The sequence below is a fragment of the Cotesia glomerata genome, linkage group LG4, assembly GCF_020080835.1.
Source record: "Cotesia glomerata isolate CgM1 linkage group LG4, MPM_Cglom_v2.3, whole genome shotgun sequence".
Taxonomy (NCBI): Eukaryota; Metazoa; Arthropoda; class Insecta; order Hymenoptera; family Braconidae; genus Cotesia; species Cotesia glomerata.
The window spans coordinates 4,344,985-4,361,434 of NC_058161.1; the positions used below are offsets into that span (position 1 = coordinate 4,344,985).

At 27.8% G+C, this 16,450-nt stretch overlaps 2 protein-coding genes across 5 annotated transcripts in view; one reads left to right on the top strand and one right to left on the bottom strand.

Moving 5' to 3' along the window:
- The window catches only part of LOC123263467, a 31,425-nt gene that overhangs the window by 1,894 nt on the left and 13,081 nt on the right, over positions 1 to 16,450 (top strand). For both annotated transcript variants that reach the window (XM_044726250.1, XM_044726251.1), the window contains exon 2: positions 458 to 1,403. The gene's annotated coding sequence lies outside the window, so the exon portion shown is untranslated. The remainder of the gene's footprint in view (positions 1 to 457; positions 1,404 to 16,450) is intronic.
- Positions 11,098 to 16,409, bottom strand: LOC123263477. 3 transcript variants are annotated; one of them, XR_006509169.1, is made up of 3 exons: positions 16,017 to 16,409; positions 14,567 to 15,037; positions 14,402 to 14,501 (listed from the first exon to the last, which is right to left on the bottom strand). XR_006509169.1 is itself a non-coding variant. In XM_044726272.1 (2 exons), the coding sequence occupies exons 1-2, from the start codon at positions 16,287 to 16,289 to the stop codon at positions 11,437 to 11,439; spliced, it is 300 nt and encodes a 99-aa protein (XP_044582207.1). In that variant the 5' UTR covers positions 16,290 to 16,408; the 3' UTR covers positions 11,098 to 11,436. The 3 variants fall into 3 exon arrangements, 2 of the variants coding, with proteins under 2 accessions (XP_044582207.1, XP_044582206.1); XM_044726272.1 differs by lacking the exons at positions 14,402 to 14,501; positions 14,567 to 15,037 and adding an exon at positions 11,098 to 11,463 and having other exon boundaries at positions 16,017 to 16,408; XM_044726271.1 differs by having other exon boundaries at positions 14,478 to 15,037.

Sequence of the window (16,450 nt, forward strand, 5' to 3'; positions counted from 1 at the left end):
TTCACATAAAGAAAGTTTGAAAAATTACACGTGCAATTTAAAAAAAAAAATTGTTTTAATTTAATTAATAAAAAAAAATTAAAAATTGTTGAATGTCGGTTAACTTTAATATATAACAATAAAGTTAACCGACATTTTTGATTTTTTGACTTTGTCTATTTATTAAATTAGAATTAAAAAATATTTTTTTTTTTGATTGCACTTGCAGTTTTTCCAATTTTGTACATGTGAATTTTTTTTTTTTAATTTTTTGTCATATTTTTCTTTAATAAAAAAAATTGTAAAAATTTTTAAATGTTGGCTAACTTAATTTTCATCTTTAATATCATTAATTTTTTAAATTATTTCTCGTGTAAAAGTCAAATCCGCGATTTCAGGCTTTCTAACGAATCTGTGCCACATAAATTAATTTTTTGCCGTATGTTCTCTTTTACTAATACTGTATTTGGTTTTTCAGATTTTCCGGATGAAGACAAGAGTGGAGGAAGAAGAAAATATTTTTTATCTCGCTCGCTCTTGAGAAATCATTGGTGTTTTTTACGACACTAGGGGAATCGACTAGCAGTGAAGAAGGAACTTGCAAGTACTTGGAAGAGACTTGTTACAGAGTTTAAAATAATATAAAGCGGAATGATGCCAAGAACAAAGATAATTCATGTTTTGTCTACTGTTATTTCTTTTTATGCAATTATTGTAAATTAAAGGCTTAATTATGACGACAACTCGGTGGGAATTGAAGCCGCTTGTCACTTGGTCCTTCTGCCAAGTGCCATGATGACAGCCACTAAATTAAGACCTGGTAATGATTACTCCACGTGTATTGATTACTCAGGTAACCCTTGGTGTTGATGCTGAGGCTTATAAAATCCAGGAAACTCTGGTGGAATTTCCAGCTAATGAATCCGAAACTCGGCATTTTTATTTGAGTGAAGAAATGCTGGGACTTGCTGCGATTGACATAAAAATATCGGGTGTGTTTATAGAAAATAAAAGTGCCGTCGGTGATGGCGATAATCGAGCTTACTCCGTATCTGGTGATGAAAAAAAATACAGTGAATTAAAATAATTAACCCAACAGTGCTCGTGGTGGTGCAGAAGAGAGTAGTAGACGATAGTCGCCGAGCCGATGTCATCACGGTCGACTTATCCCGATGAGCCGGGTGCCGCAGGTCGTGCTGGGACCCGCCCGAGGGGCCCGAGTAGTCCCATAGAAGGTGGGAGAGGAGTTGACGAAGAAAAAGAAACAAAGAAGAGAAAGAAGAAAAAGAAGAAGAAGTCGGTAGTGGTGGTGGCCGTCGCGAATAACGTCGTGGATACCACTGAGGTCAAGGTCACCGGGAAGGACAACAACCACGGAAGAACTAAGACGTCGACGACGCCAGGCACCGCCTTTATGGGCGCACGTGAGTACTTTGTTTTTTTTTTTACTTTTATTTTATTTAATATTATCTATCTATTGATATTTTTAGATTTGAAACTTTTCAAAAAAATTATTTTTTTTTCTTTTAAAAATTACCTTAGATTTTTCACTTAATTGAATCTTTATTTATTTTTACATTTATTAATAGCCGGTTTGTTGGTACTTGTAATTTTAAACTACCGAGTTGTATCTCAACCTCAACCTCTTTACTTTTATATCCGTAATATGTGAACCCATAAACATTAATGCGTATCCGTACACATAGGAAGGAAGAATGTCGTAAATAGGCGCTTTAAAAGCAAATGTGGTCGTTGCTGTTGTATACCTGGTCTGTCTAACCACCGTGAAATTACTCTCTATGAATTAGTGCCGGTGGAAATAACAAAAGTTTGGTTATATTAATCGGTGAGAGTTATTTGACAAATAAATTTGTTCAGTGTACGACCAAAGAAGAAATTCGGACAAATTTTGATATTAATTTTGGAGAAAAAAAATATTTTGTTTCGTATCAATAATTGGTAGATAAAATTTCAATAATGTTGAATATTGACAGATAAGTATAAAGATAATTATATTTTTTTTAAGTATGATTAATCTATATTATTAAGAGGGTTTTTATGGTTAAATTTAGTATCATTAAAAAGGTCTTGACTTGAATTTGTGCCTTTTCAAGGTTTCATATCATTCTCACCAATAGTCAATTTATGATAAGTATTTAGGCTGCATTTGAAAATGTTCTATTTCTAGATACATAATTAAGAAATGATCTTTTATCTTTTGAAATATTGATATTTTTAAAGATATAAGCTCATCCTGATGTTACACTCATCAAGACCTTTCATTTGAGTACCCACATCAATTTTTCATATATTTATATATTATATATATATGTATATATGAAAAATATATCAAAATGCATGTGGGTGCTCAAATGAAAGCTCTCGATGAGTGTAATGTTGGGGTGAGCTTATATCTTTAAAAACGTCAATAGTTGAGAAAGTACAGTGTAATTTAACATAATTAAGAAATGACCTTGTATCTTGTGAATTATTGACATTTTTAAAGATATAAGCTCATCCTGATGTTACACTCATCAAGACCTTTCATTTGAGTACCCACATCAATTTTTCATATATTTATATATATATTATATACATGTATATATGAAAAATATATCTAAATGCATGTGGGTACTCAAATGAGAGCTCTTGATGAATATAACATCAGGATGAGCTTATATTTTTAAAAATGTCAATAGTTAAAAAAGTACCGTGCAATTTAACAAACAATAATTAAGAAATGACCTTGTATCTTGTGAATGATTGACATTTTTAAAGATATAAGCTCACCCTGACATTTCACTCATCGAAACCTTTCATTTGAGTACCCACATCAATTTTTCATATATTTACATATATTATATATATGTATATATAAAAAATATATCAAAAATGCATGTGGGTACTCAAATGAAAGCTCTTGATGAGTATATCATCGGAATGAGCTTATATCTTAAAAAACGTCAATAGTTAAAAAAGTACAGTGCAATTTACCAAAAGTCATTATTTGATAAAGCAAAATTTTATTTATTTATAGTTCACAAGTCTCGGAAGTCACATAGTGACTGCAAGATTGCGAGTTAAAATAATTAACTGTAAAAATAAATTTTTTTTTTTCTTTAAAATAATTTAAATAATAAGTACTAATTTTGTATACTTGATTTATTTTATTCAGTTCACCGGATTAATAGCGCGTGTTAAAGCTGTCAATAATTGGAGCGACAGTATGTAATTAATTAAATCACAAGATTTTGTTTACATGTCAATAATTGGTGTGGAAAATTATAAATACTTTTTTTATTATTTTTTTTTTTTTTTCAGACCATTAATTAAATTGAAGAATTGAAAATTATTGATCTCACCCCCATTTCTGAAAAGTGTCTTGCATCTGTTCGTGTCAACTGAACTACCATAAACTAAACCGCGAGCAAGGATGGTATAGTAGTGAGCCAGTAAATAGGGCTCACACCGAATTCGAAAGGGATGCAATGGATAAATGAAAAAAAGCGTAGACTGAGTAGAGAGCCCCTCGACTACTTAGCCCCGTATATAACGCACTGCACGATACGAGGGTCGCCGGATTGGGGTAGGAAAATATGGTGCCAAGTGCAAGCCGCACTAGGGCATCGACCATATTAAGCATCAGAGCGCGCATTGCGCGTTACTCATCATCAATAACATATCACACATGATACACATGTACGTAGAACATCCATCCAGGTGTGTTTACTCGCGGGCAAGTGATAGACTCGCACACTACATGCTACATATTATCTTTACTTAGTAAGTCAAGTCACATGTGTGTATTTACATATACAAATATGTCTTTGTTTATATTACTCATAAGTATAATTATAATTGTAAGTATAAGTATGATACTGTGATACAGAATACGCACTTGTGTTGTAAGAATTTTACGGGAATTGCGGCATAATGTAATGTAAGATTTAAACACGAGGCGAGAACTGAAGCCGACTCACTCACCAGGAATCGCAATAATGTATTTGTATGTGTATGTGTCTATATAGACCGGCTGGTACACTAATATATATAACCCTCTGGTTGCTCTCGTATGGTGAATTGAAGATATTTTTAGCAGCGCCCACTCAACAGATATAATTTCATGGGAAGACACAATGTATATTTATTTATAAATACATTAGTATAACATAAACAAGCGTGGCTACTCTAATGCATGTATGATGTATTTACGCATAATAGATACATATATATATAAATTATATTACATGTAAAAGGAATTTTTTCAGACTCTTTAAAGTTGTAATTTCTTAATTTTGTAAAAATTAAAAAATTTTCGAATTTGTACTTTGCAAGTATATTTAATTTTATTAAATTGATGAAATTATTAAAATTTTTTTTGGTATTGATTATATTATATATATCTATAAAAAATAACAAGACTTGAAATTTTTACGAGCGTCTGACATAAATTATTCAAAACTACTTTATATTCAATTATTGTTTTCATAAAACATATCTTCCGATAAAATGTCTTGTTATAATATTTATTTTTTATTTATAAAATATGAAAATTTTTTTTTTATTAATTTAATTAATCATTTCAAAATAATTTTATTTAATACACTAATTATAAACAATAATTACTTGATTTTCTTAAACTAAATCGTCTAATGTTTTCAATCCTTATCAAGATATGAAAATTTTTTTCATTAATTTAATTATTTTAAAATAATTTAATTTAATGCATAAATTACAAACAATATTACTTGATTTTTTTTCCACTAAATCTAATGTTTTCAATCAATGTCAAAATGTAAAAATTTTTATCATTAATTTAATTACTCATTTGAAAATAATTTAATTTAATACACCAATTATAAACAATAATTACTTTATTTTTTTCCATTAAATTTTTCTAATGTTTTCAATCAATATCAAAATATGAAATTTTTTTTTATTAATTTAATTACTCATTTTCAAATAATTCAATATACCAATTATAAACAATATTATTTGATTTTCTTTAACTAAATTTTCCTATGTTTTCATTCAATATCAAAATTTTTTTCATTAATTTAATTACTCATTTTAAAATAATTTAATTTAATACACTAATTATAAACAATATTACTTGATTTTTTTCCACTAAATTTTTCTAATGTTTTCAATCAATATCAAAGTATAAAAATTTTTTTTCATTAATTTAATTATTCATTTTCAAATAATTTAATTTAATACACTAATTATAAACAATATTGATTTTTTTCAACTAAATTTTCTAATATTTTCAATCAATCTATTTCAAGTATTATAACTTAAAAACATCAAATTTCTATAACAGAATAACCAACGACATAATAAACCGGCGATAAAATAACCGACGTCAAAATAACGCTCCAAACCAATATATAAGTTAAATATGGATGAAAAAAATAAAATCCTATTATACAAACATAAATTATACACAAAAAAAAAATTAACTTGAATCAAGCAAATAATTTTGAAGAACTTGATCTTCTTAATTTGAGTAGAAAAATTTTTAAATTAAGAAATTTTTCTTGGCTTAAGTAAATTTTACTTGATTCAAAATAATGAAACTTTTCAAAATTAAAGACTCGTTTTTTTCTCATTAATTAAATTCTAATTAATTTTTCTCTTAAATTAATGTTATTTAATTTTAAATAACATAAAGGCGTATGTTGATTAATAAATAAATAAAATTATTTTCTTAATTCATGAATTTTCATCTTAATTCGTTAAATTTTTTTTAGTGTAATAATCATAAAATTGATCAAAAAAATGAAAACCAAAAATAACATTTAAAAAAGTAGCAACATGCTCCAGTTTCTCTGTTTACATGACTATTCTTCGCCTACAACAATTACTCCAGAGCTGTTTTCGGAGCGCAACCATGCATTATTGTTAAACATCCACACTCACACACACATATATATATATATATATATATATATATATATATATATATATATATATATATATATATATATACAGATCCGAATTGTAAATAGTCTTACCGACATGCTTTCGGTCTACATATTAATACATAGAACACGTGTGCTTAGTCGAGAGTTAACACGATACAATTGGTCTTGCGATATGAGGTGAACGGACTCGTAAGATTCAAGTGTCATTGTTCGGCCTCGGGGCGACGCGACGTGGACATATAGCGTATATATATATATACATAAGCTATAGACATATAAATATGTACCTACATGTCATATATATTTATATATTGTATTTAGTTTCTCTACTTGTTTTATTTTTTATTTTATTATTACAGGCTGTATATAGAAGTAAACTCCAACGAATCACGTACGTGGTTCAATAACAGTCAAATATTGACCACATATGTATGTAAAAGTCTTAGCGGACATATATGTAGCCCTATATGATACTACAACCATAATACTCGACACGATACGAGTGGAGGAAACAAATATAGCCGGCCACGTACGCTGGCATACATGCGAGTACGTTACCGCAGAGTATGCGAAAGTATAGCAGACCGAGTGAGAGCCTTCTGTATGTTATATGATGTGTGTTGTATGCTATATGCTATATATTGTATATATATATATACTATAACTACATATGCTGGTTTAGTTGGTCCTCTGGATCTCTATCTGCGTCCAAGAGAGACGGAGAATAAATGATGTCTGGTGAAGGCAAGCGGTAAAAATAGTCGAGACATTGAAATATTTGGATGCCATGGAATGCAAAGCGCGTAATCCACAACTCTCTTAAAATTTAGTTCTCTTCTTGTCTCTTCTGTATTTGTATGTAGTTTTGCCGTACCAGTGCCGGGTTAGGTGGCAAATACAAGACAGGCTATCCACTTTTTTCAAATATAGACCACGTATTTGTGTTTTCTTGGGTTTATATACATCAACTATGGCTATTACTGGTACTGGGAGTAATAGTACTACTACTGAGGCTGCTGGGGGTACTACTTTGACTAAAACAGAAGTCATGGACAAATCTGTGATGGAAAAAAAATTTTAGATATTTTTAGTGGAAAAAAATATTTTTTTTTTATTTTAACTTGAAATTTTGGAAATAAGGTTAAATTGTTAGAGAAAATTTAATTTTATGTAAAAAAAAGTTTCTTGTTGGAAATAATTTTAATAAAAAAATAATTTTTTAAAGTAATTAAGGTAGTTGTGGTTAAGGCATACCGTCAGAAAATTATAAATTTTTGGATACTTATTGAAGAAATGATGATACAATTATCCTTAAAATTTGAAGATTGACTGACTATAACTCGAGATGAATTTTAATTACAAATTGGGTATTTAAGATTGATTGCATACGCTCTCTGCAGTTCTGTACCAGTTTATTAGTTATAAAAAAAAAAAACTAACTGTCAGAAACTTTTAAAAAACTAACAGTCTTTTAATGTATTTGTTGTGAGTTTAAAAAAAAATAAAAAAAATTTTTGATAGTCTAGTTATTTGTAAATAACGGATTAAAGTTCAACAATTTATGAAAAAGTATATTTCTACGGAGTCGGATAGGAACAATTGTATGGGTTGTGTCTCCACGGGTACAGTCGTGTAAAATTTATGGATTACTTAGCTAAAGGTTCATATACTTATGCGGCGCGTGTAATCTTGAATTTTTTGACAACATTGTACCATAACAACTACTTTAACTTGAAATTTTGGTAATTATTTTTTACAAGTGGGGTCAACCCCATTTTGGGCCATAACTAGGTGAAAAATTAACATTTAAAAATTTTTTTTTATTCTGCTTATTTTTGCGGTGCATTTATGATGAAAAATGTCGTGAAAGAAAAAAATTAAGATTTCGATAGCTTTTTTACCTTTAAAAATTGGAAAAAATTTTGGCTCTCATGTTTTTGGATAAAATTTCTATTTTATATTTTTTTGATGTTTTTGATATATTTTTTTTTTTGAAAAGTCTTTAAAAAAACGAACAATAAAAAAAAAGTTGAATTTATAAAATTTATAAATTTGTTAAAATTTTTATAATTAACTTTTTTTTTTAATTGGTCTTTTTTTTGTGTATTTTTCAAAAAAAAATATATATCAATAAAATTAAATAGAAATTTCATTTAGAAAAATGAAAAAAAAAATTAATTCAACATGGGCTAGCATGGATTAACCCCACTTGTAAATAATTACCTAAAGTTTGGAGATACGATTAAATTTTTTTAGAAAATTTAATTTTATGTAAAAAAATTTCCTTATTTTTTTTACTAATCTTTTATTTTTTGGAAATAATTTTAATAAAAAAAATATTTTTTTGGAGTAATTAAAGCAATATTATTGTTTTTTCTGTCTCAATTTAGATAAAAATAATCCATCAAATCCTATCTCAACAATAAACCATTCTAATTTCCGAAATGTCATGTGTGATATTAGAAGATGAGTATCGATATGCAATAAATTACAACATATGTTTCTGGCCGTATTTTCCCGTGGGTGAGCAAATAAATAAATAAAAATACATACAATATTGGAGATTGTAAAGTCCGTGTGATGAGCACGCGGCAGACACAGGTCGTGGCCTCGCCGGCTGCTGATAGTGGTCGATTTGTCTGATGTACTCTGACATACACACTCTTTTTATCCCTCCAAACTACTCTCTACTCTCTACTCTCCATTCTTTACATCCATAAACCGTTAAAATACTGATATCCACATGTGAATATCAAGTACGCCATACTCACTCATCGTCAGACGGATTTATCCAGCAAATAACAGTATCAAGTTATTAAGGGTGTCAGTGTAAACATGTTTAAGCTTCTGGTTCTGCTGCTAGTATGCTGGATATATCATGATCTGCATGTGGGATGTTATATTTAAAATTAATATATGACAGCAGATACCAGCTAGACCTAAGTGGGTGAGCTTCAAGTCTAGAATGAAAAATTTTACAAGTTAAAATGGGCCTAGATATTTTCTTATATTTTTTTTATATACCTGATAACTATTTTTGATTAAATTAATCTCTTCTAATAAAAAATTGAAATTATTTAATAATAATTAAATTAAAAGAAATTTTATAATTTTTTAACAAATAAATTTTTATTTAAAAAATTCCACATTTAAAAATTGTAAAAATTTTTTTTATAATTTATTTATTTGTTAAATAAAATCTAAAAATAATAAAATGTTCTAATTTTATTTTATATTTTCCTTTTTTTAATTAAATAAATTATTTCAATCTAAAAATTATGATTTTTAATTATTCTAAAAATTTTTTTAATTAATTATAGTTTTAAAAACTCCAAAACACTTTTTAACATTAATTCAAACTAAAAAATAAAAAATAATTTTGAAATAAAAATAAAACAATTATAAAAAAAATTATACTGTTAAAAAAAAAGCGTGGGGTACTTTTTAACATATCTGTGTCCTAATTCTACTTTTAAAAATATTTATCAACAAAATATTTACAATAATTTCATTAAACACCCACGAAATTTTTAACAATAAAATAAATTATTTATTATTCACAATTTTCTTTCAAATTTATTAAAAAATTATCTCATCTTTTTAGTTAAACTTTCTATCAAATCTCTTTTTCAATTTAAACTATAATTAAATCATAATGAAAATTAATTTAGCCGATATTTAATGACACTGAAGTTAGTAGAAGTCTAAGAATTTTTGATTTTTTTTATTAATTAAATTACAACTAAAAAGATATTTATAAAAAAATTGCACTTATAATTTTTCAAGTTTTTTACATGTGAAATTTTTTTTAATAGTTTAATTAAAATTTTTTCAATAAAAAATTTCTAAAAATTTTGAAATGTCGGCTAACTTTATTTTCATGATATTTAATAATTTGTTATACAAATAAATTATAGCAAAAAAAAATTTTTAAAATTAAAAATGCAATTTTAAAAAATAATTTATTGAAGCAAATTCGTTACACTGATAGGATTTATTTGTATCAAAAAATATTTGTTAATATTTAACAAATCATTTATTAGAGACGACTTTTTAGTATTAAATAAATATTTTTTAGTATTTAAAATTTGTTTGTATTTCATAAATCTGATATTCATTTATTAAATATTAATAAGTCTTTTTAAACACTAACAAATATTTGTTTAATCCTAAAAAGTGGTTTCTAATAAATGATTTGTTAAATATTACCAAATTATTTTAACTATAATCAAATTCTTCTATCAGTGCCGCTAAAAAAAAATAAATAAAAAAATGGTCAAGTGACTGCTAACTAATATAATTAAATTAATGTACAATCTCTTCCTCGAAGACCCGTGACCCGTGACCTGACCTATGGATAATTTTCCAGGAAAAACGATACATACGCACATAACATACAATAGCTCTGAAGAAATTGATTTCTCCGACGATTAATCACTCCCATTCGTCAATGGCATGTGCATGAGTCGGTGCATCGCGTCTGTAAGTCTAAAAAGAGACCAAATAAATAAATAAATAAATAAATAAAAGAAGAGTACGGGCTGACACTATCGTGCATCTGCGCCGCGGATATTATTATGAAAAAAGATCTGAAAAGGGTAAAAGAAAAAGGTTTTCGAGTGAGAACAAGAGGGAGGTGTACGAGGTCTGTGAGATATGATAGCTGGTTATCATAACTCCATCCCCTTGTCCTCTGTTTCGGATAGGATCCTCTTACTCTCCTCTCCTGGCTCCTATATTATCATTTTCTCTCCTCGTCTCTTACTCTCTCGTACCCGGGGATTTTTTAATCCACACTCTCTCTCAGTACAGCAAACTGCTTCGACATTTGCCCCTACCTCAACTCCTCGTGTCTCGATCGCCACTTCCACATTTCCCCTGTCCCCCATAAACCCCCCGTCTAGACGGCGCGCACACAGATTCACTATATACAACTCGCCAATGCCTCTTGCGTTACCACGTGCTTTCGCCGTCTCTCCTCCTTATATTGCTTTTATATATCTGTATACATATACACAGCGTGTCTGGTTCTTCTTGCACTTTAGTATACATGTTTATTATTGTACGAGTGGATAAAAACCGACAGACGCCGCAACGCTAGAGCCGAAAGAACAATAATTATTATTGATAAATTATTAAATAAAATAAAATTATTCTTATCTTTTATTTATTTATAAATTAAAATTATTAAAATTATATACTTAGTAGATTAATTTATTAGCGTCTGGGTGTCGCTAAATAATATCAGTGTATTATACATATGTATTATATATATTGATGAGTAGCTGCGACAATAAATGGGGACGCGGGGCTGGGGGCGAGTTTTCGGGCCAGTCTGGCTCCCAAACGATCGTGGTCGTTAAACGAGCCGCGACCTTGGCCGAGGGAAGGTTGCCCGCGCGTGCGGAGGTTGCTTTGCACTCGACGAGACAGACAGCGTTATAGTATATGGTTGTATACACCAGTGTCGCCCACCGGCTAGCCGCGAAGAGCATCTGCTATGCAATTTACTATATATATGCTTCATTATTTAAACATTTGCTGGTTGCAGCTTTTTCTGGAAAAAAAAAAAAAAAAAATATATATATATATATTAAAATTTTTATAAAAATTTAATTAAATTTTTTAATGATTTTATTTATTACTGATAAATTTTTTGCTTGTATTTTATTTAAAAAAAACTGTCTAGTGCAGCTTTTTCTGAAAAAAAAAAAAAAGAAAATATAGTTATTAAAATTTTTATAAAAGCTTAAAAAAATTTTGTAATGATTTATTTTATAACTAATAAATTTTTTGCATGTATTTTAATAAAAAAAAAAACTGTCTAGTGCAGCTTATTTTGAAAAAAAAAAAAATATATTGGAATTTTTGTAAAAATTGAATAAAAAAATTTTTTAATGATTTTATTTATTACTGATAAATTTTTTGCTTGTATTTTAATAAAAAAAACTGTCTAGTGCAGCTTTTTCTGAAAAAAAAAAAAAAATATATTTATAAAAATTTAATAAAATTTTTTAATGATTTTATTTATAAGTAATACATTTTTTGCTTGAATTTTAATAAAAAAAAATATCTAGTGCAGCTTTTTATAAAAAAAAAAAAAAAAATATATATATATATTTATAAAAATTTAATAAACAAATTTTTTAATGATTTTATTTATAACTGATAAAATTTTTGCTTGTATCTTAATTAAAAAAAATTGTCTAGTGCAGCTTTTTCTGAAAAAAAAAAAATATATATATATATATATATATATATATATATATATATATATATATATATATATATATATATATATATATATATGTTTATTAAAATTTTTATAAAAATTTAATAAAATTTTGTAATGATTTTATTTATAACTGATAAATTTTTTTGCTTGTATTTTAATAAAAAAAAACTGTCTAGTCATAATTATTTTCTGTTTGATAGAGAGTTTTAATCACAATAATTCTGATAATTTTTCTATTAATAACATCAGTATGTTTTTAAAACTATAAAGATTAAAATATCATATTGATAAAAAATGAAACATAGTTTTTATTGAATAAAAATATTGAGGATAAATATGGAGTAATATTTTTTGATAAATTTAGAATTAAAAAATTTTAATTTGAAAAAAAAAAATTTCAAATTGATTACAACAATTATGAAGCTTCTGGAAATTAAAGTCCGTCTCATACTATCGCTCTTTTGTATTACATACATATTTAAACACTTAAATGCAGACTTATCAATGAGGCTAAAAGAATTATTTGCGTATATATTTTTTGCAAGATTTTATTATTGCACACACATGATCACGGGCGTGTATTTGGTACGAGAAAGAGACGAGGGGAGAAAAAATTGCACGCTCGTTATGGTTGAAGGCAAGGGGACATATATTAATGCCAACATATCGTGTTACTAATATTAAAAGATATATATACGTACACTTATGTCTGTATATTTGTACATGGATGCATTTATAATAGTTTTATAGTGCAGTTGCAATATAACTCCGACTAGCTGCAAGTGGAAAATTATCTGATTATTCGCGTGCAACTCCATTGATTTTATGTCTTACGTCATTGCATTGTGTAACAGCCTTCTGACCAAGAACTCACTAATATACCAGCATTGTGATGTATAGATATACAGATGTAGATATTTGCATATGTAGAAGAACTAGCTAGCTACTATATGTACATACATCGGTACTGAGAAAGAAAGAAAGACTGAGAAAAAGAGAGCTACCGAGAATGCGCGTGTTATTTCGTGGAATTCTCATTGGCTCTACTTTTAACCTCATGTTTTTATAATATACCTCCATATTAATCCTCATTATTTATAACTTGTGCATTAGATATTAATGAAATCGTTTTTTACCTGGATTTCTTTGGAAATCGGCTATTGTACAAAATTTTATGTTGCAATTACATTATATGCACTTAGAAGGCTAAAAAAAAATCATTTTTTATGAAGAAATTTTTTTAATGATTAATATGAAAATTTAACTTTAATAATAAGTTATTTTTTTTTTTAAACAATATTTTTTCTATCAGCTTTAAAAATTTTTGATAATTATTTACAATTGGAGTCAACCATTTTAATTTTCATTTTTTTGAACGAAATTTCTATTTGATTTTATTGATATATTTTTTTTTATATATAAAAAAATGAATTAAAAAAAAAAAAAAAAAAAGTCAATTATCACAATTTCAACTAATTTTCAAAAAAAATTTATATCAAAAATATAAAAAAAAAGATAAAATAGAAATTTTATCCAAGAACATAAGAGCCAAAATTTTTCCAACTTTTGAAGGCAAAAAAACTATGGAAATCTTCATTTTTTTCTTTCACGACATTCTTTATTGTAAATGCACCGCAAAAACAAACAGAATCAAAAAAAAAAATTGAAAATGTTAATTTTTCACCTAGATATGGCCAAAAATAGGCTGGACCCTACTTGTAAATAATTACGCAATATATTTAATATTTATCCAAAAATAATTCAAAATGAATTCCGTCGCATTTAGCCAGATAAAAAAAATAAGTATCTTATTAAGTGAATATATTAAAAAAAAATGTATTAACATTAAATAAATAAAAAAAGTAATTAGCAACTAAAAAATATAAGAAAAATATTAATTTTTCACTTAGATATGGCCAAAAATAGGTTGGATCCTACTTGTAAATAATTACCAAAAATTTCCCGGAGATTTTTTAAAAAAGGTGTCTTGCTGTAAGCACAATATCTTCAGTTTAAATTATCAAAATATCTCTTTTTAATAAAATAGAGGTTTGTTGAAAATAAATTTTTTATTTTTTAATAAAAATTTTAGCTTTAAATTGCTCATAGAAAAATATTTATTAGAAATATTAATCCTCGGATCAATTACTAAAAAATATACTCCTGAAAAATTGCATAAAAATTGTGCTAACGCTCCAAGACTACAATTATAATTATACCTTTTAAAATACTTATCCAATTTCCATAAAAATATTTGTGTATATATATTCAAATGTATGCCCATTACAAAACCAAAAATAAATATATTTTTTAATTAATTCTAATTTTGTATCAAAATCCATTGCTCCAAAATTCTTCGCCTAAAAATAAATCTCCAATAAAAACCCAAACTTAAAATTCTAAAAACTCAACCCATAAAAATTACCACGGACAATCCAAAAAAACCTAGTATCCTACATGATTATATGACCGTGATCGTGACTGGGCAGTCTGGATAGCCGGAGTACTACAAACCCGGTTGGTTTTATTCCCAGCGAATCCTGTATGTTAGCATCGATGCTCGTACAGTATAATATCCCAAGTTGAGTATTAAAATGCAAAAGGACTGGATTTTTCCGTATCTCGGAGGTCGTGCAGCGAAAAAGCGCATTCACCGGTCCGGCTGGTGGCTGGTGGCTGGTCCAGTCAGTAAAGTAAAGGCTCTCTGTCCTTTACTCCTTGCCGAGCCTCCTTCTCTGGTGCAGCTCCGGCTCGTGCGCACACGTGCAAATCATTCTACATAAACACAACCAGGACTAACACCACCACCACCATCACCACCACCATACCAGCTTTACAGCCCAGTCTACAGTCTACAGTCTACAGGGTGCTCCAAGTAAAGGAGTGGTGATATGAGCTGAAAGAGAAAAAGAGAGAGTCAATACCGTGCAACAAAGGGGAGAGAAGCAAAGGGTGGAAGTGGCGCACACTCTACTATACTCATATCACCTATACATTAATCCAGACACTGCAAACTGCATTCTATTCTCTTCAACACATCCAACCTTTACTTTACTTCGTATCATATAGCTTCACGTATTAGTATATTTTTACGGTTCTCTCACACACAGACAAAAGGCGCTAAGCCAACGTCTGGCTGATACATAGACGGTGGGTCGTTGGGGCTCGCCAGTCTGTCGGCTGTACTGTGGGCGGCGGGGGATGTCAGACAGTATTGCGGGCGCAGGACTCAACTGCACAACTGAGAGGCAAGGAGGGATTTGGCTGTTACACACACACACACACTCTCTTCTGTCTGGTGATATTATCAACTTGTGTTAGTGCAATTATATATATATATATATATATATATATATATATATATATATATATATATATATATATATATATATATATATATATATATATATATATATATATATATATATATATATGACACTTAAGTTAGCATAATAATAGTTAGCCGACAATTTTAATTTTTTTTTAATAATTAAATTAGAACAAAAAAAATTTTTTTTAATAATTAAATTAGAACAAAAAAATATTTTTAAAAAATTGCACTTACAGTTTTTTACAAGTGAAAATTTTTTAAAAATTTTTTTGTGATAAATTCTTCAATAAAAAAAAAATTCTAAAAATTTTTAAATGTTGGCTAACTTAATTTTCATGAAGTTAGTAGACATCTAAAAATTTTTTATTTGTATTTTTTTTAATTAAATTACAATTAAAAAAATATTTCTAAAAAATTGCACTTATAGTTTTTCAAGTTTTTGAAATTTTTTTTCTTAATTGTTTAATTGAAATTTTTTCAATAAAAAATTTCTAAAAATTTTGAAATATCAGCTAACTTCATTTTCATATGTATATATACTAACCTTTAATACAGTAGTGGTGACATGACGGTGTAATGGCGGCCACAGCTTGAAAAAGAAGAAGAAGGGGAAGTTGACTGTAGTGAGTGCGACAGGCATTGGATAGACGACGGTGCTGCGGCCTCGCAGCCACCGGATGAGTTCAGTCTGCCGCTGGACTTGATGTGCAATCAACGCCCACGCTGCAACTGTCACTTGCTCGTTACTCCCAGTTACGTTTAAACCCAGTACAGTGTGACATTTGTTACGAGCGGCTTTCAGTCGACAACATTCCATTCCGGGTGTCGTCCGATACCAATAAAATATAAAATAAAACAAAACACCGGCTATTTTTTTATAACAAATAAATAAATATATTTTTTTAACTATTTATTTTGTTTGTAAATAATTAATTAAAGTTAAAAAAATAAGTGAAGAAGAAATGTTATTAGTGAAAA